Source organism: Gymnoscopelus braueri, assembly GCF_963280865.1.
Source record: "Gymnoscopelus braueri genome assembly, chromosome: 18".
Classification (NCBI taxonomy): Eukaryota; Metazoa; Chordata; class Actinopteri; order Myctophiformes; family Myctophidae; genus Gymnoscopelus; species Gymnoscopelus braueri.
The window spans coordinates 12,659,406-12,680,054 of NC_137618.1; the positions used below are offsets into that span (position 1 = coordinate 12,659,406).

The 20,649-nt window shown below is 41.3% G+C and overlaps 1 protein-coding gene across 2 annotated transcripts in view; it reads right to left on the reverse strand.

Moving 5' to 3' along the window:
- Nucleotides 1-20,649, reverse strand: part of gdap2 (ganglioside induced differentiation associated protein 2) — a 64,164-nt gene that overhangs the window by 13,372 nt on the left and 30,143 nt on the right. For both annotated transcript variants that reach the window (XR_013934960.1, XM_080457062.1), the window contains exons 12-13: nucleotides 7,525-7,579; nucleotides 5,104-5,247 (exon numbers count right to left, since the gene is read on the reverse strand). Coding sequence is in view for 1 of the 2 variants with exons in the window: in XM_080457062.1 (XP_080313188.1) it covers nucleotides 5,104-5,247; nucleotides 7,525-7,579 (199 nt within the window). In the remaining variant the exon portion in view is untranslated. The remainder of the gene's footprint in view (nucleotides 1-5,103; nucleotides 5,248-7,524; nucleotides 7,580-20,649) is intronic.

Genomic DNA, 20,649 nt, shown 5'->3' on the forward strand with positions numbered 1-20,649 from the left:
AGCACCACTGATATAGAAACATACGTTTTTCAGAAAACTGTTGAGATTTAGGAGACATGTAGAATCGGCTTCAGGTCTCAATGGGTTAAAAGCCAGCCTGGCCAGTGTGTAGAGTAGACAGACAGACAGACAGACAGACAGACAGACAGACAGACAGAGCAACAGCTTAAACCCTCACTGCCAGTAGTTAGGCTAGATAGCCTCTTCATTCAGTTGTTTTGTTTCTTATTTTAGTTTAGCCTGGAGATGGCCGGTAGTCACTCTTTTAGTTTATAGTTTAGTTAGAGATTGGTCTTTTCAGTTAGGGAGGGGGGGAGCAGCTTCAACGTCCCTACAGGGGGTGGCCTGGTCCCCCCTCCATCATGTTGATTTTGGCCAGCACCTCCAGGCCCTATTGGTTCTAAAGCTCCTTACACACCGGGGCAATTTTTTTCATGCGAATAATACGTTTTTTTTTAAAACCTTATAAAGTCAATGCAAGCTTACATGGAGCGAAAAAGCGTCTTTTAATTATTCGGAACGAGTCCGAATTTTGCGTATATTCGCCGGTGTGTAATGACCTTCTGAGTTCACCTTCATTTGGTAAAGTATTCACATTGAGTTCATTTGTTTTCCCTCCGATTTAAGTTTATTCTTTGGGGAAAAGATGTTTAATAAAAAACGTTGAAACTTTCCATTTTGTGGTGTCCTATCCTTTATGTTGGGGTCTCCATTCTTGAGCCACTTGTTATTTTGTTGCATTCTTTGGAGACCATAGCACCTGTATTATACTATTAGCCTTTTGCCATACAAAAACACAGTGAAAATAGCCCATCAAAAAGCTCATATCGCGATGCGTTGGGCTTGTATATCTGCTATTTTCAGTATTTTTATTTTATTTTTTATAATCGTTCATCAATTGTAATCGAGGCAAAAGTTTGAAATAACCGTGACATTGATTTGAACTCATATCGACCAGTCCTACTTCAATTTGAATCTTGAAAAGTAACAGTTTTGGACATATGAGGTTTCCACCCGACAGAGACGATAAATATATATTATGACTTCTAGTGTGTAACTCATACCTCCTTTTGTCAAAACGCCCCAACCATTCCTGTTATTTGGAACACATTGTGTAGGTGAGGTGTGTGTACATGCTCGCACGCACTTAACGGTGAACAGCAATTAACCTGTGATTAGCCTGCAGCAGTCACTCATCAAATATAAAATAAATAAATGCTGTAGCTCGGCCTAATAGAACTACATATAAGTAGCTGTATGAACAGGCAGAGATGAAGGAAAACCTCTCTGTTTGAATAGAATACGGCCAAGAAAAATTTGCCTAGCGGCAAAACAAACCCCAGAAAGGTGGGATACAATGAAAAGCCCAATTCATCTCCGTGTATTAACACATTTCGATGAGTTTTATGTGCAGTTGGGGCTTGGCTAGGGCCTCGTTGAAACGTCAATGTGGATCCTTCATCCAGGGTGGAAACGTGAACCAACACCAGCCAACGAGCCAAAGAACGCAGGTATGCTTTGGCTGGTGAGCCTCTCCCCTCTGCTTTGGTGGCTAACCCATCATCATTTAGAAATGGTGAAAGCTGTTGAAAGCCTACGTGTGTGTCTGTATGTGTGCACGCGTTATGAATGAATGTATGAGTCAGTGTGTGTTCAACTCAATCTTTATTTCAGACCCAGGGAGATCCATATCAAAATTATACAACACAACACAATAAAATAAATGGTTAAAAAAATAAAATGCAACTAGCCCACATTGTTCAGTTTCTGACATACAAACATGTGCGCCAATGGTTCCACAGTCTAGAGGAGAACCTGACAGAACTGCGTGTAGTGTCCGTTATGACAGTGATGATGTCATTTACTGACTCAGATACCCTACACATAAACCTGTGCATAAGATTACGTAGCACAGCAGAGCAGGTGGGTGCCCCGACACTAACAAACATCTGGCTTGCACTGGAGCTTCTTGGAGCTCTCAGCAGCAGCCTCATGCAGTCATTATAAGCCACAGTGAGTCGTCTGATGCTACCTTGTCTGTAGCGACACCAAAGGTGGGCAGTATACAGTGGTGTACAAAAGGATCTAAAGAGAGAGATCATCACAGGTACCGAGCACATGCTAAATTTGCGACACAGCATGTTCGCTTGGGCATACAGCTTCCGCCGCTGTCTATAGATGTCTTTGTCATTCGAAAGGTCATTGGAGATAATATGGCCCAAATAAGTAATCTCACTGCACACACTAAGGGCAGTGCCAGCCAGATAGAAGTCAGGGAAGGTTGATTGTCTGTCTTCCCTACTTCGGACAATCATGATCTTACTCTTTATAGCGCTGTATTTTATATTAAAAATCAAAACCATACTGTGAGCATATCCTCAGAAGCTGCTGGAGACCGGCACTATAAGGACTAAAGATGACCAAATCATTCGCATACATCAGGTGATCAATTAACGAGTCACCAACCCTACACCCTGTACCACATGCATTTAAAATCAATGATAAATCATTCATATAACCATTAAAAAGAAAAGGAGACAGAATTCCACCCTGGTCGGACACCATTGGTCACATGAAAGGGAGCAGATATTGACTTCCCCCATTTTACTCTCATCGTCTGGTGTGCATACCAGAACACCAAGATTCTAACACTAAGAAACTAGGGACCCCTCTTTGTGTCAGTTTTAAAAATAACGTTTCATGATTAATGCAGTCACACGCCCTAGAAGCATCAATAACAGATACAAATATAGTAGAATTCTGCCTACTATATTTATCTAAAATCTCTTTAAGAGCAAAAATACACAAATCAGTGCCATGTTTTCGTTTGAAATTGGTTATCAGCAGACAAGATCAAGATCTCAAGTCTACTCAGTAGAATTGTCTCTAGCACTTTGGACAAAACGCTGGCCAAGGCTATTGGCCTATAATTATCTGAGCTGCTTAGCTTCACTTTGTCTTTAATGACCGGCACTAACACAACAGAGAGCATGGAAACGGGTAAAAACCCATGAACAAAAAAAACTGTAAAACACATAGCAACCAAAGGACACTGTTTCTTACTGGCTAGTTTAAGATGTTCAGCTGTTATATTGTCCAGACCGCAGGCCTTATTATCTCCTAGCTTCAAAACTGCTTCATGAACTTCAGCAGGAGTAACAATCACCTCATCATTAAAATCAACATTTTCCACATTACTTCCAGATTACTTTTTACACAGTTAAACAGCTCAGAATACCGTTTCTGACATAACTGTGAAATGTCATCAGAACCACTCACACCATCTATATTTGATGGAGATGTTTTACAATTATTGATCATTTTTTATTTCCTTCCAGAAATCATTCACATTATTCTTTTGCAGCTTCTTTGCCAGTGAATCTGACCTCATTATATTTTCATTTATTTTAATAAACCGAAGGGCACATTTAAAATTAGCGTTAGTGCATTTTTTATTCTCAAACAGAGGGCCATGTCTACTTTTGCTAGACTCAGCCCATGTTTTAAAATCCATTCTAGCCTTTGCATGAAGCTCTTGAACGTGATTATTCCACCCTGGCTTAGCATTACATACTTTTGACCGATGTTGTGGAGAGGCCTGCTGGAAATACAGAGGGACTCATTCATACAGGGAAGATAAATCATTACAGTGTTGCACATTCCTGCAGTTCATGTCGCAACACAATAGTGCATCTTTTGGCACCTGTTACCCAGCAAGGCATCAGAAAGATTTACATATTTATCAAGATCTCTCTTGGTCAGTATAGCCCAGTCTATTTTCCCTGCACTTAAAGCTGATATCCACAGGCAACAAAGGTAGATTGCCTGTATTTAACACTACACGAAAGGGTATGTGGTCGGTGGTAGCCAGATCCTAACCAATCTCCATTTTACCTATAGAGTCATAAGCATCCACTGTACAGAGGCAATGATCAAGCCAGGAAGTAGTGTGCCAAGCCTCGCTAATAGAAGTATAGCTATTATCAGGCAAAAGAACCTTGCTAGATAAAATCAATCCACTGTCTACACAAAATTGAATTACATGCTTACCAAATAATGAGTTCGCATCAGACACATCAGCATTCATGTCACCAACAACATAGATACAGAAAGAAGGATTATCCTGAATGAAAGACATAATAAATGCCATTCTGCTGAGATTCTCATTGTCATTTTGATAGCACTCATATGGTGTATACACATATTTAAAATTATTAACTTTTTGTCGCTACAACACAGCTCTACCCCAATAGCCCAGTCAACTCCCAATCTAATGACGTTAACCAACTGCTCATATTGTATTGTGTGTGTGTGTGTGTGTGTGTGTGTGTGTGTGTGTGTGTGTGTGTGTGTGTGTGTGTGTGTGTGTGTGTGTGTGTGTGTGTGTGTGTGTGTGTGTGTGTGTGTTGTGTATGTACTTGTTTGTAAGCAAACATGGGTATCTACACCTGTATGTGTGTGCACTGTGCATGTTCCTGCAACCATGTGTGATCATTTATCTGCACGTGTGCGTATGTCTGTATGCGGCTGCCTGTCATGCGTGTCTCCATCTGTGTGCAGGTGTGAGTCCTGCATGTGTGTGTGTTGTGACGGCCCGGAATGGTCTGCGAGCCGCCTGTCAATCACCGCACCCTGAAATCGGATCCTAAAACAACAGTGCGATTCTCAGCATTCTGGCCGGTCTGAATTATATTTTGTTTCCTTTCGTTTATTTTGAAACTTTTTGATCAAATATGTAAGTCCTTTGTGTGGTTTTCACTAGTGGTTAAAAATCCAGATGAGGAAGAGCTCATAATACAAAAAAGGAGAAATAATATTTCTATGGTAGACAGAGTCTACCTGGCACACCTACTAATACAAATAACCATATGGTAACCTAAAAGTGGCACCCCAGATGGGATTAATAAAACATTGAGAATAATAAAACAAAACTCCAGTGGAAACCGTTACAGTGTGTGTGTGTGTGTGTGTGTGTGTGTGTGTGTGTGTGTGTGTGTGTGTGTGTGTGTGTGTGTGTGTGTGTGTGTGTGTGTGTGTGTGTGTGTGTGTGTGTGTGTGTGTGTGTGTATGCGTGTGTGCATGCGTGTTTGTGAAGCCACTGACCCGTGCATCGTACTCCAGTACGAAGGGAGGGATGTCAATCTGCTCTGGCTTGATGCAGGTGAACAGCTGACGCAGGCTGTCCAGGTAGTGCACCTTCTCCTTCATCCCAGACACACTGAAGGAGGTGAAGAACCATGTAGACACCTGGGGAGAGGAGGGGCAGTAATTAACTCATTAAGACATGAGGCCGATTCTACAAACGCCTTCTAAATCAGTAGTTCTCAAAACTTTTTTGTGCCAAGGACCCTCAAATTGATATGTATTTGGCCGCGGACCCCCCCCCCCCCCCACATCTGAAAAAGTGTTGTGCCAGGGACCCGCCCAGAAGAGAAGATTCAAAATCATTCAACATTTTTCAAACTCTTTCAAGATTTTTCAAAAATGGAAATTTTTGAATAGCCAACGCTAAAATCTAAAATGACACAAATGCTTTCCTTTAACACATTGCATGCCAGTCGCGTAGATCTACGCGAACCTATTTAAAGCCGCAGCGTGCCAGTCGCGTAGATCTACGCGAACCGCCGATTCCCATGTTAAGTGCCCCAGGTGCACTTTCCGAATTTTTTTGATCCATTTCCGTTTCCGGTTTCCGGTCGGAAACGGAATTATTCGGGTTCCGTTTTTTCCGATCGTATCCGCTTCCTGTCTGGGATCCTGTTTAAAACTCGATTTTCTCTGGTTGTTGTTTTTCTCCTCGCTGATCACTGTTTACCGTTTATCGGCTGTAGCTTCAAGATGGCGGCACGGATTTGGAAACTGTTTTCGCTGGTTGTTTCTCACGGATCCGCTGTGTGTTTAGAACCAAATGAACGCGCACTTTTAACTTATTTAGCGAGGTCTGTGGCGACATGAAAAAAACTAAAAAACAACAATAAAACGCTGGCACTGGTGAGTACATTATGAGATTAAACTCTGGCATGGAATGTGTTAAGGGAAGAGACAGAGAGAGGGAGAAAAAGAGACGGCTGGATGGATGATAAGACAGAGACAGACTGACAAAGTGAACGTGACAAAAGGGCAAGCATGAGGAGAGAGATAGAGAAATTAAGAGAGGGATGCAGATGGAGGTGGCTATGAAGTTAAACCATAATACGTATTATGTGGAAGATACATGCACGTTTTTAGCCTTTATTTACCGAGAGAAGAGGGGCTGAGCACTAGCGCTCTTTTACAGCAACACACACACACACACACACACACACACAGTCTAATTCCGTTGGCTACTGAGAGCAGCTCCAGCAGTTTAGGGGTTGAGGGCCTTGCTCAAGGGCACGTCAGTGGTGTTGAGGGAGGGGTGAGTGGTGTTCATTCACTTCCCCACCCGGATTTCTTCTGCCGGTCCCAGAACCTTTCTCCTCTAACCTTTAGGCCCCCGCTGGCAACCCTCTATGCATACTCTACAACAGGGGTCTTCTATGATTTTCAGGTTCAAGGACCCCTTTGCTGAGAGAGAGATGAAGCAGGGACCCCCACTACATAGTGTATACAATTGTGTTGCATTGTGTTGCTTTTTCATAGATAGCTTCAGACTTGCTTGACAGCACCATCATCAGTGTTGGGTAAATTAATGTTTTGTTTGTTTGTTTGTTTACAAATTATCTGTTCAATTAACTCATTGACTGCCAGAGTGAAACATGGCTGCCCTTGCCAGCGATTCAGAGTGCCAAAAAGCAACAGAAAAGCAGAGAAAAATGCTTTTTCTAAATCCTTTAACATTAGATCAGACGGGGCTGGGTTTGTTGTGATCACATTATTTACGGGTCTGCTGTTCTCCAGAAGTCATAGGATCACTTATAGGTTGGTGAACAGCGCCCTCTAGCGTATACCATTGAAAACACCACACACTCGTCAACTCGTCATTGGCAGTGTGGACCTCGGGCTAACTGACGAGTGTACTCATCAGTGGCAGTCAATGAGTTAATATGTTGGATTCATGTATTGTACCCTCAATATTTAGTCAACTTGACTGTTGGCTCTGTACTTGGTCTGCTCTTTTTCTCTCTACACCAACTCTCCGAAAATAGCTCACAACGCCTCGTTCTGCTGCGAGGCGTTGTGAGCTTTAGAGCTGCAATTTTTCGGGCTAATGTTCCCCATCACACAAAGATTTGGCGGACCACCTGTAGTTTCCCTGAGGACCCCCTAGGGGTCCTGGACCCCCTGTTGAAGACTCCTGCTCTACAACTTACCTATCTAACTATCTATATACTGTACAGTATAGGCCGTTTGAAAGTGCTTCAGTCCATGTTAATGTGAACCCTGAAACTGCTTCAGTCCATGTTCATGTGAACCCAGAACTACTGTATGCTATGTGACCTCATCTCCCAAACCCACGAAAGAGAGATTACCACACCAATTAGTTAAGAATGGGAGTGTGTGTGTGTGTGTGTGCGTGTGCGTGTGTGTACATATATTGTTTACCTTGGAGCGAAAGGTTGGGTGTACGAAGTAGAACGCCCTCAGGTTCCTTTTAAACCTGAAATGCAGAAAACAGAAGTGCTTACAGCTCTGTATCAGAATGTGAGATCATTATCGTGATAATGACTCGTTATTTCCTGTCCAAAGGGGAGAAAGAAAAAAAAACAGCAGTCCCTGAATCAAACCCAGAAATATGACAAAGAGAAAAATGCCATTCTTTTTATTTATTTATTTTACTTTATCTTCCTTTTTCCCCTATTTTTAATGGACTGCCAGTGGCCAAATATGCATATAATCGCTTCTAATATGATGTCCAAAAGCACTTCTCTGAGGCCAAGGTACGTGGTCGTGTCCCAAAAAATACAAACGGTACACACAATCACCTTGCCGTCATCCAACGGCATGGAAACATTTACCAGTCACACACACAAGCACCGCAACACACACACACACACACACACACACACATACATGCATGAGCTCACACACACATGCATGTGGACACACATGTAATCATACGTGCCCACAAATTATTCATGTTTGTAAATGCTGTTTCAACAGTTGCTGCACAGTCAAATCGGTGTTAATTTAAAAATGTAAAAAGTGTACAATTTGCACACTCTTCAGTTAAATTAACACTACGTATTTAATGTGATAAGAAGCAATGCAATATGTCACTGTACTATTGCACCCAATGCAAGAGTTAACACTGCTACTCTCCTGAAAATTAATTACTCGACAGTGGAATGGGGGGAGGGGGGGATTTTCCATATTTTCAGCACCTGGTAAAGTCATTTCCTGCAATTTCCAGACTGTAATTCCAAACTATATTAAACTATATTAAAAGCGCCCACCGCCAATTCATGATCGAGTGCCACTTGTTAATTCAGTCAATCAACGCCTTCTTTCCAAATAATAGTGCTATACCGTGGCCTTGCTTTTACTTTTGGCATTTCCACAGATGTTCAGGACTCGTGGGAACTCGGTAGAAAGTACTTTGATGTACACGCTATGCATCAACGGTGCTCTTTACATTAACTTGGCTGTCAATGCTTTTGTTGTCCTTGCATAATCTGGGAGGTACTTGTTCCCCACCCAGCCCTGACCGATAACCAATTGTGACGCGACATAACTTATGCCTGAGAATGCACTGCGATGACAACAGGATATCAAACAGGATATTCAATAAACCTTAGTAACATCCATTACGATCTCACGGCTCATTCAATTCGCTAACCTGCTGCTTGCCCAAAGGAACAAATCTACAAGCAAACAACACATTGTTACTGTAGCCTGTAGGTCAGTTCTTTTTGGCAAGTGAATGAGTATATATTAAGCTTAAGGCTTTCGAAGATTCAAACTTGGTGAATTACCCTGCATACAGTAGTTACATAAAACGCTTTAGCTTGCTCTACCTTGATTTAGGCAACTATGAATTTCACATGAATCTCGAAGCCAGTGGTTTTCAAACTTTATGCGCTCAAGACATGCCCAAAATACAGATGCCAGGTTGGAGGTGGTTAAAATATTTTCTTAGGATATATAATTTGCCCCTGTATTGGAAATGAGTGCGCAAAGAGTAGTGAATAAAATGTTTTGTATAGTTGTATATATTGCAATACAAATGTGTGGTTGTCACAAAAATCCCAAAGCACACCAGAACTAGCCTGGTAAACCCTCCCTCCAGAAATCTCATTCGTATTTTATTTCAGGAGTGAGTCTGGCCTGTAGACCTATATGGGCAATTTGGCTGTGGGCTGGAGCTGGGCGGGAGTAATGTAGCTTTGATGTCCAAGTGGCCCTTTGATGTCCAATTAAGCCACTTTAGGCTGCAGTGATTATCACCAGGAGTAATTGGTTTGTCTTTGATGTTAATGAGCAGCTTGTATGAAAGGTGTATTGATTAATGACGTGTGAACAACTCGGGTTCCACCTGATTGGCCTACCCCCGCTGTCAATCACAAAACAATGAGCGAGGACGCTGATTGGCTCGGTTATTTGGTAATGCACTAGAAACGCCCATACAAGCCTTCATGCCAGACTCACTCCTGGAATCAAATGGAAAAGAGATTTCCGGAGGGAGGGTTTACCAGGCTACACCAGAACATGTTGGCATACCGTTTGGGAACAACTGTTCTAAGCTATGCAGCAGGTAACGGTGTAAACACACCAGAGAATTTTCGCACACACTGCGTATGGGGGAATCACGTATCCGCGCGCCTGGTGTAGCCGGTATCATTGACAACCACTTGGATCTAAACAAACGCGCTGTACGCACCACGCATACGCTCGCTTTAAAAAGTCTGGTGTAGATCGGCCGTAAGAAGAAGCTGCATGTGCGTTGAACCCAAACCATAAAAACACCCGTCTTCACCATATGTCAACAATTACCTGCTAGACCACACATGCACCCACTTAAACATAGTGTACAGTATATCGTCGCTGTCGGGCAGAAACCTCTCATCTCCACATTCTAACTTTTTGTGTTTATTCGTAAATTAGCGCCCTAGTTGATCATAATATACTGTAGCTTCACACAAAAGTAGCAAAAGATCTACAAGCTCAAAATGTTTAGAGCTTGTAGATCTACTACTTTCAAGCTTGTAGATTTACTATGTTTTGGACATATGAGGTTTCCACCCGACAGAGACGATATACACACTATAGAGGGACCAAGACCACCTAGCGTCTTTTCCCTCATTTAGCCAATATCTCCCTCACGTTGCATGGATCCTCATCAACTAAACATTACCAATCAGGGTTTTTACACACCGTTGTATTTAGCAAATGGAAAACGCCTGCAGAAAAACAGCTGGACATGCTACTCATTAAAAAGGAACATACTCTTAAGTAAATAATAATCAGTCTTATCTAAATAGCAGTTACTAATTGCCTTAAGATTTCTCTTAATTGTTCCCTTCTAAAGACACGGGGTCATTAGACCATGATATGATATTTTCTAGTTAATCTACTTAGCACTGGCTACACGTGACAATGCTGTGCAATTTGTGGTTTGCATGGATTAAAGCTAAATAAAATCTCACGACTGAACATGTTTTTATGGCCAAGTCCTAATGCGCGATTTGTGAAACATTTTGAAACGACACTAGCGCTGATTCCTAAACAATTAACACAATATGTAAAATGATTATGTTTTAGTAATATTGTTCCTGCTGTTCTACATACTGCCAACCTGGTGAAGAAATCACAGGTTGAGGCATTAACCTTTGCTTTTATATGAAATATCCGATACTATTAAGATTTTATGGAAGATGCTTCCGTAAATGCTAGTTTGACAACTTCAAATGCTCTAATCTTAAATTAATTAAAAAATAGCCCATCTTCAAGCTGTCAATGCGTCACAGACGCATCGAGAGCTTGTAGATCGACTATCTTCACTGCGCAACATGCTTCCATAGAAGACATGCTGGCTTCTATGGAATCCAAATGACTGAAATCAGTCATGGCGACTGAGAACTTTAATGGGTTTGTTTAGAAAAATTTACATAATTATGGCATGTATCACGTTCAGGTGATGACTGTGATGCGTTTTATTTTGCAGACTAAACCTAAAATAAAAACATTACAAATCACCACAGTACCCAGTCAAATCCTCAGTGTTGATTTCATTTGGGAGTGTGCCACCGGAACCAAATGTATCCTGAATGGGTCCAGAACTCCATTTGGTTCCATTTTGTACACTCTCAACCACAGAATATTTCTCCCATTGCAAAATAGAACAAATGCATGCTCCCGACACGTTGTGGTGGGTTTGTAGATCCGTTATCGTCACCAAAGAGATTTGGTAGGAAAAAAGGAGAAGACCTAGTATGAATGGACCCCGGACAACTAAGTATATGGGGTTTTATTCAAGTGGTTAAATAAAATACGATTTTACAGAGTATTCACCATATTGTGTGATCAAGTAGGGCGTTAATGTACGAAAAAAATACTAAAAGTTAGAATATGGAGATAAGAGGTTTCTGCCCGACAGCGACGAAATAGGCAGACGTCAGACCAGAGTGAGTCATTAGCTTCATGTACTTCAAAACAGTCCCTCATCATCAGTGCGAAAAGCCCACGTTCTTCTCCAGAAAACTGACCTGTGTCACGTACTGTAGCACACACGCACACACACACACACACTGGTGCTGTGGCTGGTATGGACCGCATCTGTTCATACACAGAGGTCAGCATGAGGCAACGAGGCTATGAACACCAGCTGACAAACTTAACAAAAGCACCCCGGAGAGAGATACTCAGGACTCAGGAGTGTTACAACATGACGTAATGATCAAGATCACATGATCTGATCCCCCTGCATCCCTAGAGGCCCCCAAAAACACAGACTGACCTCCTCACCACACTCATCCGTTTCCTGGACAAAATAATAATAATAATAATAGATCATAATCTCTATGAGTGTTTTGGAAAAGGTTTCTGCGTGTTTTCCAGTTTTTTTCTGGCCTCAGGATGGGCCGGCTCAGAGAGGCTGTGGGCCACAGCGTGGAGCGGCTGGGGGCCGCGGGGAGCATGAACAGCGATTCGATGTGGATGAATCCTCCTGCAAAACATGGCCAGCAGAGAGGAGTGCAGGCCAGATGCTTAGTTAGGCCATTAAGACCGGGAACGCATCCGTGTCATTTTAGGATTTCTTTGGCTGTATGAGCTTGTAGATCTGCTATTTTTTTAAATACTTTTTATCACTAATTATCATTTTGGGTGGTCCTTGACATGAAAATGTTTGAGAACTACTGATAGATATTATGGCAACATACGTTTTTCAGAAAACAGTTTTGGTCTGGATTTAGAAGACATTTGTAGAATCCCCCAGAAGCAAAGATTTGAGTTAAAAATGTTGGCTTAAAAAAAAAAAAAAGATGCACATATTTTTACGATTTTTCAAAAATAGCAGATCTACAAGCTCACGAGCTTGTTTATCTGCTATTTTTGAATAGCCAAAGAAATCTTAAAATGACACAGATGCGTTCCTGGTCTTAATGGGTTAAGGATGAACTGAGGACATTTTGAAAAAAGGCACCGTTCCAAAGTGCGTCTACAACACGTCAATTAAGATGATTCATGCACCAAACCGTGGAAGCCTGCGACCGACCCCAAAGCCCCTTGGCTGCCACCCGCCCCACACAACATGTACAACATAACGAGACAGTTGTTAAAAGGGGATTTAACTGATGTTTTTGTTTAAACAAAACTTTTTTTTTCTTTTCCTTTTGACCCTTTTTTTCCTCCCCAATTTAGCCGTTATGGCCAATTAATTCCTCCCCACACACATTACTGTGTCGTATCCTACTGACTCGCCTACCAGTGAGGAGCCCCCACCGGGAGCACGTAGAGCCTTCGTCCTACTCCTCGCACCCAACACTCCCTGCTCATAGATGCCGCCCCCAGTCCGTAGGAGTACGTGAAGTGACAATTCTCACCCTCCCCCGAACACGGGACAATTGTGTTCGTATAGATGCTCGACAGAGACAACCTCAAAAATGTATTTGTTTATTTTTCCCTGGGAAGCAGGACTTTTCCTTTTGCTACACTAATGAAGTTTGACGCGTCATGAATTGAGTTACAAAGCGTCAGCCCGTTTCGTGTTGGACAGGGAGGCATAAAAACTCTTGCCCCGAGGGTCTACAGATCACTTCTTGGCAGAGGACTCTTAACATTTCAGCTGTGAAACCTTCCAGGGTAGCTTGGCGTGACAGTCGTAATTGTCTCCCCATTTATTTGAATGGTTGCTCGGCACTTGCCCCGCTAGTCCTATCACTAGCTGCCAATGAGCTTTGCCACCTAAACCTGAGCTCTGGTTGTCCTTTCTATTGCAGGCACTAATATCGTGCTGCACTAAAGTCCGGGTGAGGTCCGGGTGGGGGCTCGAGGGTGCTTGAGGGGGTTCCAGGGGGAACCCCAGCAAAATGAAGAACAGTTTAACCCATTAAGGCCTGGGGTTCCGATTCTACAAAATGTGTAATATTTTTTTTTTTTTACAGTTTTCTAAAAGACTTATGTTGCTATATCAGTGGTTCACAAACTTTTTCATGTCAAGGACCTCCAAAATTACCCCCAAAAGAAAATATTTTGTTAAAGGGACCCCCAGAAGCAAAGATTTGAGTTCATAATGTTTGCTATAAAAATATGTATAAAGATTTGCACAATGTTTCACAATAAAAAAAAAATTGCAGATCTACAAGCTCATAGCGCAGCACTCTGTGCCGCGCTATGAGCTTGTATATCTGCTAAATAACAGATATACAAGCAAAAATTATGGTTCAAGTGGTTACACAGACACATTCCCGGTTTTAATGGGTTAAACACTTGAGTCCCATTACGTTTTTCGTCTGTTTTTGAAAAATCTGACAAATCCTCTCTTATGGGGTCCTTGGCACTAAATCTTTTTTTTCCGCGGCCAAATACAAATCAATTTGGGGGACTGTGACATGAAAATTTAAATGTGAAGAATTATTGATGATTAAATATACAAAAACAATAAACCCTGCTACAGCACCAGTGGGTTTTTTTTTATGTACTTCACAGCAAGCAGAAGTGGTTATCCCAAAAAGTCTGCTTAGTAAGCAACAACCGAGTATAAATAATGTACAAAACTTTCTACTGCCAAATCATTTCGGGGAAAACCAATGACCTGATGTTCATTGCTCAATACTTTAAAAACGCAACATAATCACATCTTTAAAGTGGTGTTTCTCAAACAGTGAGCAGAGTTGTGAAGTGATGGAATACATACTGTACGTGCAACAGAATTACTAAACAAGAAAATTATAAATATCTTAATGAGGGCCTACAGTGTAACTGTTCACTGTTGTACTAGAAAAATGCCTGGTTTATTATCTAGTGTTTAGAAAAGTCATGAAAAAGTAATCAAGTTACATTATGTTGATGAAGCAAAGCAAAATGATGCATTATGTTGATGAAGAAAAGCAAAATGATGCATTATGTTGATGAAGCAAAGCAAAATTATGCATTATATGTTGATGAAGTAATCAAAATGATACATTATGTTGATGAAGTAATCAAAATGATACATGATACATACAATGATACAAATGATAAGATATTGCTTAATGCAATAATTACCCAATTAACCAATTAAAACCGGGAAAGCATCTGTGTCATTTTAGATTTTAGCGTTGGCTATTCAAAAATGGCAGATATACAAGCTCACAGCAGCTTGTACATCTGCTATTTTTTGAAAAATCTTTAAAGCGTTTGAAAAAAAAAAAAACAATTTGAACAAAAATCTCTTCTGGGGGTCCCTGGCAAAAAAAAGATTTTCAAAATAAGGTCTGCGCGGCCAAATATATCATTTTGGGGGTCCTTGGCATGAAAAAGTTTAACTACTGATTTAGAATCGGCCTCACAGTCACAGAATATTTATCTCCAGTATGATCGATCCCCTGATGGTTGCTAATCACTGAGGGTTGCACTGTGTGGTTTCACAAATGTCAACGAGGTCATCTCGACCTCGTTGACATTAATTGTCTGCCTTTGAAAATAACATGTCTGGGCCAAAAATACATAGTAAAAAAAAAGTACACTGGAGCAGAGATACAGCCTTTTTAAGCAATAAGTTAAACAAGAAGTAATGGAGGAGCAAATCTTCGGATCATGATATCTTGGGTTCTGAACGTTTTCCCCCCCGATCCGAAAGCCACGGATATTTCTATCCGTCTTGACCGCGGATCTGAGGAGATTGGGAGAGTATCGTATGCATCGGCTTCTCTTGGCCAACGCAAACCGTGATTGGTCGATTGAATACTTTATTAAGACAAAAATGTGAACAGCACGAGGTACAGTCAGTCAGACATAAAAGCTAAAAGGATAACACAAAAAAAGTCCTGGGGACTTCTTTCCATTGTGGTCATTTAATTTGGTTGATTTGGTTTCGGTTCTCTGAAACTCAGGGTCATTATGGGACACACAAGGCAAGTTTGAGACCGAATGGTCGGACAGACGCCGTCTGAGTTATGCCCGGGACAGATTTTGTATATCAGACACACATACGCGCACACACACAGTCTGTGAATTATAGTATAGATAGATTTCAAGGTCATTACACACCGGCGAATATGCGAATATACGCAAAATTCGGACTCGTCCCGAATAATTAAAAGACGCTTTTTCGCTTCGCTTTTTCGCTCCATGGAAGCTTGCATTGACTTTATAAGGTTTTTAAAAAAAAACGTATAATTCGCATGAAAAAATCGCCCCTGGTAAGGTCCTTACACACCGGGGCGATTTTTTTCATGCGAATAATACGTTTTTTTTTTAAACCTTATAAAGTCAATGCAAGCTTCCACACCAGTTTCGCGGAGCGAAAAAAGCGTCTTAATTATTAGGAACGAGTCCGAATTTTGCGTATATTCGCATATTCGCCGGTGTGTAACCGCCTTAAGAGTTGTATCTTCTCTCTACATCCCGTGTCATTCTTCTTATTTATTAGTTTCTCTCTGTCCAACTGTGTGCAGGATTATGGAGACTGACAGGCTGATGAACTCGTTACACACAACGACTGCCAGCCTTGGCAGCAAAACGCTGCCCCGTAAATGACGGCACCGGCCCAGTGAGATTTATTGGTCACGTCTGAAAGTGTGATGAGAGTTTGAGGAAGTTGACAGAATGGTGGCATTTCCAGGTAATTTGCGTTGGTACACTGGACTGACTTGTTTCACGGTTTGTCAGCAATGAGCTAAGGGTTTTCCAACTGTCACTGGATGTTATGACTGTAAGGGGTTTCCCCCTAGTCAACAGAGAAAGGGGAAGCTTTGCTGTAAGCATGCCTCAAAACAACATCTTCCTTCTCGTTAACCCATTAAGACCAGGATTTTAGATTTCTTTGGCTATTCAAAAATAGCAGATATGCCGCGCTATGAGCTTGTAAATCTGCTATTTGAAAAAAATCATTAACATTTGTGCAAATCTTTGAGTATATATATATTTTTTTAAACATTTTTAACTCAAATCTTTGCTTCTGGGGGTCCCTATTACAAAATAATTTGAGATGGGGGTCCGCAGCCAAATACATATAATGTTGGGGGTCCTTGACATGAAAACGTTTCAGAACCACTAATATAAAATATTTTGTTCTCAGGACCCCCAGAAGCAAAAAATAATAATTCAAATATTTGCAAAAAAATAATCTATTTAAAAAAAAAACAAGCTCATAGCGCGGCAGTCTGTGCTGCGCTATGAGCTTGTATATCTGCTACTTTTTGAAGAGCCAAAGTATAAAATAATGGTTATACCTAAAATCTAAAATGACACAGATGCGTTCCCAGATTGAATGGGTTAAATCGAAAGACAGGTATAACCCTGGTAGTCAGAGATGCGGAAAAAGGTATCAATGACAGTAGATTTTTAAGTGTGTGGTTGTGTGCACGTCCCTAGTGATTTTAGGAACGGGAATTCTACTCTTCACTGTAGTCCAATGTCAACTATAATAATAACCCCCAATATAAAATGTCAAAACAAAGCACAGAGAATAACCGTCGACTGTAAATAAAATTACTAGAGTCACGCACTGTTAAATGAAACCCAACTCATGCTTGTCTTTGTCATTCTCTCTTCAATCTATTTCATTGGCTTTTTTATTCCTCTCAGCCTTGTATCTGGAACAGGCTGACCGGGCCAAACATGAATGGCCCGGGCAGGAGCACATGGAAATGAAAAACATGCATTGTGACTGCACAGCACAGACATTCCCCAGTGACAGAGGAAGTTGGTTTTTATTTTGTTCAGTCCCTGAGGCAGAGGGGATGTGGTGAGACGAGAAAAAAACGAGAGAGGAAGCCTTCATTCACACCACACACTGATAGAAGTTAATGAATCTTATTAGACAGACACTACTGTGCACAACGATGGCCTTAGGTGAGAGTGGTTTTGTACATAATGGGAGGATGTGGCTTCTCTGTCTTACCGTGAAGCTAACTAACTGAAACTTGTTTTTTTTTAGGGTCTGCTCTAAGTTGCACCATCGGCCACCCTATTTCCTAAACGGATATCGCTGTTGTCGGGCGGAAACCTCCTATCTCCATATTGTAACTTTGTGTTTTAAATTGTAATGTAATGTAATGTTATCACACAATGGTATAAATAATCATTAGGTGATCATTAGTGAGGAGCCACTGTGCGGCGCTCTGGGAGCAATTAGGGGTTAATTAAAAAAAAATAGCAGATATACAAGCTTGTAGATCTTGATAAAGATCTGCTATTTTTGAATAGCCAACGTATGAATGGTTAAAATGAATTTGCTGGGGCTGGAACCCCCAGAGGGACCCCAGGGGGTCTCCGGACCCCACTTTGAGAAGCACTGCTCTGACTGACCCAGAACTAAGACGACTGATTTCAATTCAGCAGCAACTGTAGGGCTGGGCTATATGGATAATATAAAATATCATCAGATTTTTGACAAGATACTTATATTGTTAATGTTGCTAGATCGGTTATTTTTTAAAGCATAAAATACCGTATAAGCGTAAGTGATAAAAACCATGAACAGAGAACACTTAAATCACATCACGATATTACAATGTCAAAAATCCCAGACGATGTCTAGTCTCATTAATCACAATATCGGTATAATATCAATATACTGCTAAGCCCTGTGCATCTGTCCATCATAAAATGTCTGTCAAAAAGGGCTGTCAAAAGGAATAGGTTCATGGTTTTTAAAATTTCTGTTGGTAAGATATTGGTCATTGACAAGAGTTTCATTGTATTGCTGCAAGTGAATTTTACTGCAATATGTAATGAGGTGTTTGCAAAGTGATGATAGTAAAAAATTGATTGGGGCCCGTCCAGAGCTGGTGCGAAACAATGGCATGTTTTCAAAACCTTACAGCCTCTGATTTAGGAAGCGTCGCGAACAATACATCACCGGGGCCAGGACACTCTCCAAGGGAGGGAGGGCTCCTGCTCCAAAAACAGAAGCGGTGCGCCAGACTTTCCAAAACTGGGCCCCCGAAAAAAGACCAAAATGCTTTTCACAGCTCAGTTTGCTTTTTCCAAAAGTCAAAACACTGCAACCTTGGCCGTGTCCTGCAGCTGCATGTGCAGTAAAATCCTCAGTGTTAATTTATCCATTTTGGAGACACAACAGGGCTGTGGAAGGAAACGGGGCTCTCGCCGAGCGTGACAGCCAACCGCACTCCACCAAGACCCCCAGAACGACAAACCGACAGTTAGAGGAGGACTCAAGAGATATTGATCTTCATGGTCTGAAGACCAATTGGGGAAGAGGAGGGTCATGAGAACACGCTCATCTTGCACTGTGCCGTTTTACTCACAGGTTGCACCTGGTTAGATTTAGTATCTTATTACCCCGAGCACAGAAACAGAACAAACACAAGCGAGGCCAAGAAGCGGTCGGAGGACTTGTGGCACCGTTACGCCGTATGGATGGACGTTCTTCGACTCTGAAACCATATCGCCTATCCGCTGAAAGACTTTTGTGTTGAATCTGGTTTTGGACACAGCTCTGGCTAAAAGATGGAGATGCGGTCAGAGAAGCGGTTGCAAGCCAAATTATGTCAATTCTTAGAACGAGCCTCCTCAGCACATACAGCGCTGGACATGAAAAGTCTTTTGTCCTGGAAACAGTAAGACAGTCTTGTCGTGGTGAAAGCACTATCGTGGGAGAGAGGGACGAAGGCTGCACCCGTTTTCTCGACGAGACATGCAAGCGATTTGATGAATTTGCAATTCAAATATAGATCATTGTTGCGCGTCCTTCTTTGATTGCTATGGTCCTGGTTATCACAATGGGGATGCAGAATGGCACACATAATAAAACCAGACTCATTCAGTGGTTTTACATAGACCAATACGGCTCTACATTATGACTCTTGCCAGAAGTAGTGTCTATAACAAGATACATTTCTTTCTGTACACAACCTCGAGATAGTCCTCCACGCCCTCATATCGTCTCGTTTAGACTATTGCAACTCCTTTTACACTGGGACCATAAACCCTGTCCTGGACTCTCTCCACTGGCTACCAGTACTGTCCAGAATCAACTTCAAGATTCTCCTTTTTGGTTTACAAAGCTGTATATGGGCTGGCCCCCTCCTACGTAACATTGCTGACCTCTTTTTCTCTTTCCACTAGAACCCTCAGGTCAGCAGACATGGGGGACATTGGCCATCCCGAAAACTAGAATCCTAAATCCTAACAGTTTTTTAAAATAAATATTAAAAATAAATAAATAAATATTCACGATTTTTCAAAAATAGCAGATCTACAAGCTCATAGCACGGCACTCTGTGCCGTGCTATGAGCTTTTATATTTGGTATTTTTGAATAGCCAAAGAAATCTAAAATTACACAAATGCTTTTGAATCCCCCCCGACGGCTGAATTTGCACCATCCTATAATGTTGCTTTGCTGCTTTGAATGTTTTTTTCTACTGACTTACTACTATGACTGTGTGTTGTTTTACTATTGATTGCTGTTTTGTCGTTTATATTGATCTGTGGTACAATGCGAGTTGTTTTTAAATGTGCTATATAAATACATTTGATTGATAGTTAACTCATTCAGTGCCACATGACGTCTAAGACGTCACGTGGCCTGACGCCCTGAGCGCCACATGACGTCTAAGACGTCATGAGAATTTTTTTTTTTTGAAAAACATGAAAGATTTGCTGCTCCATTCACTCTTTGTTTAACTTCTTACTGAAAAAGGCTGTATCTCGGCTCCTAAGCACTTTTTTATTACAATGAATTTTGGCTGTGGCACTCAGAGCCAAAATTCCATAAATAAGCTGGGCACTGAATGAGTTAAGACTTACCTGTTTCTTAAAAAGTGCCCAGAAATGTCGTTAATTATTTCAACAATGAAAAGATCTTTATATTTTCCTCGTCTCTGTCGGGTGGAAACCTCATATCTCCAAAACAAAAAGTTGCAGATCTACAAGCTCGAGCTTGTGGATCTGCTACTTTTGATACTTTTGTAGTAATGATCAAGTAGTATGATCAAGTAGTATGATCAAGTAGTATGATCAAGTAGTGCATTCATTTACGAGAAAAAAACATAAAAAGTTAGAATATGGAGATAAGAGGTTTCTGCTCGACGCTGTCGTGTACATGTTCGCAAGACATTAC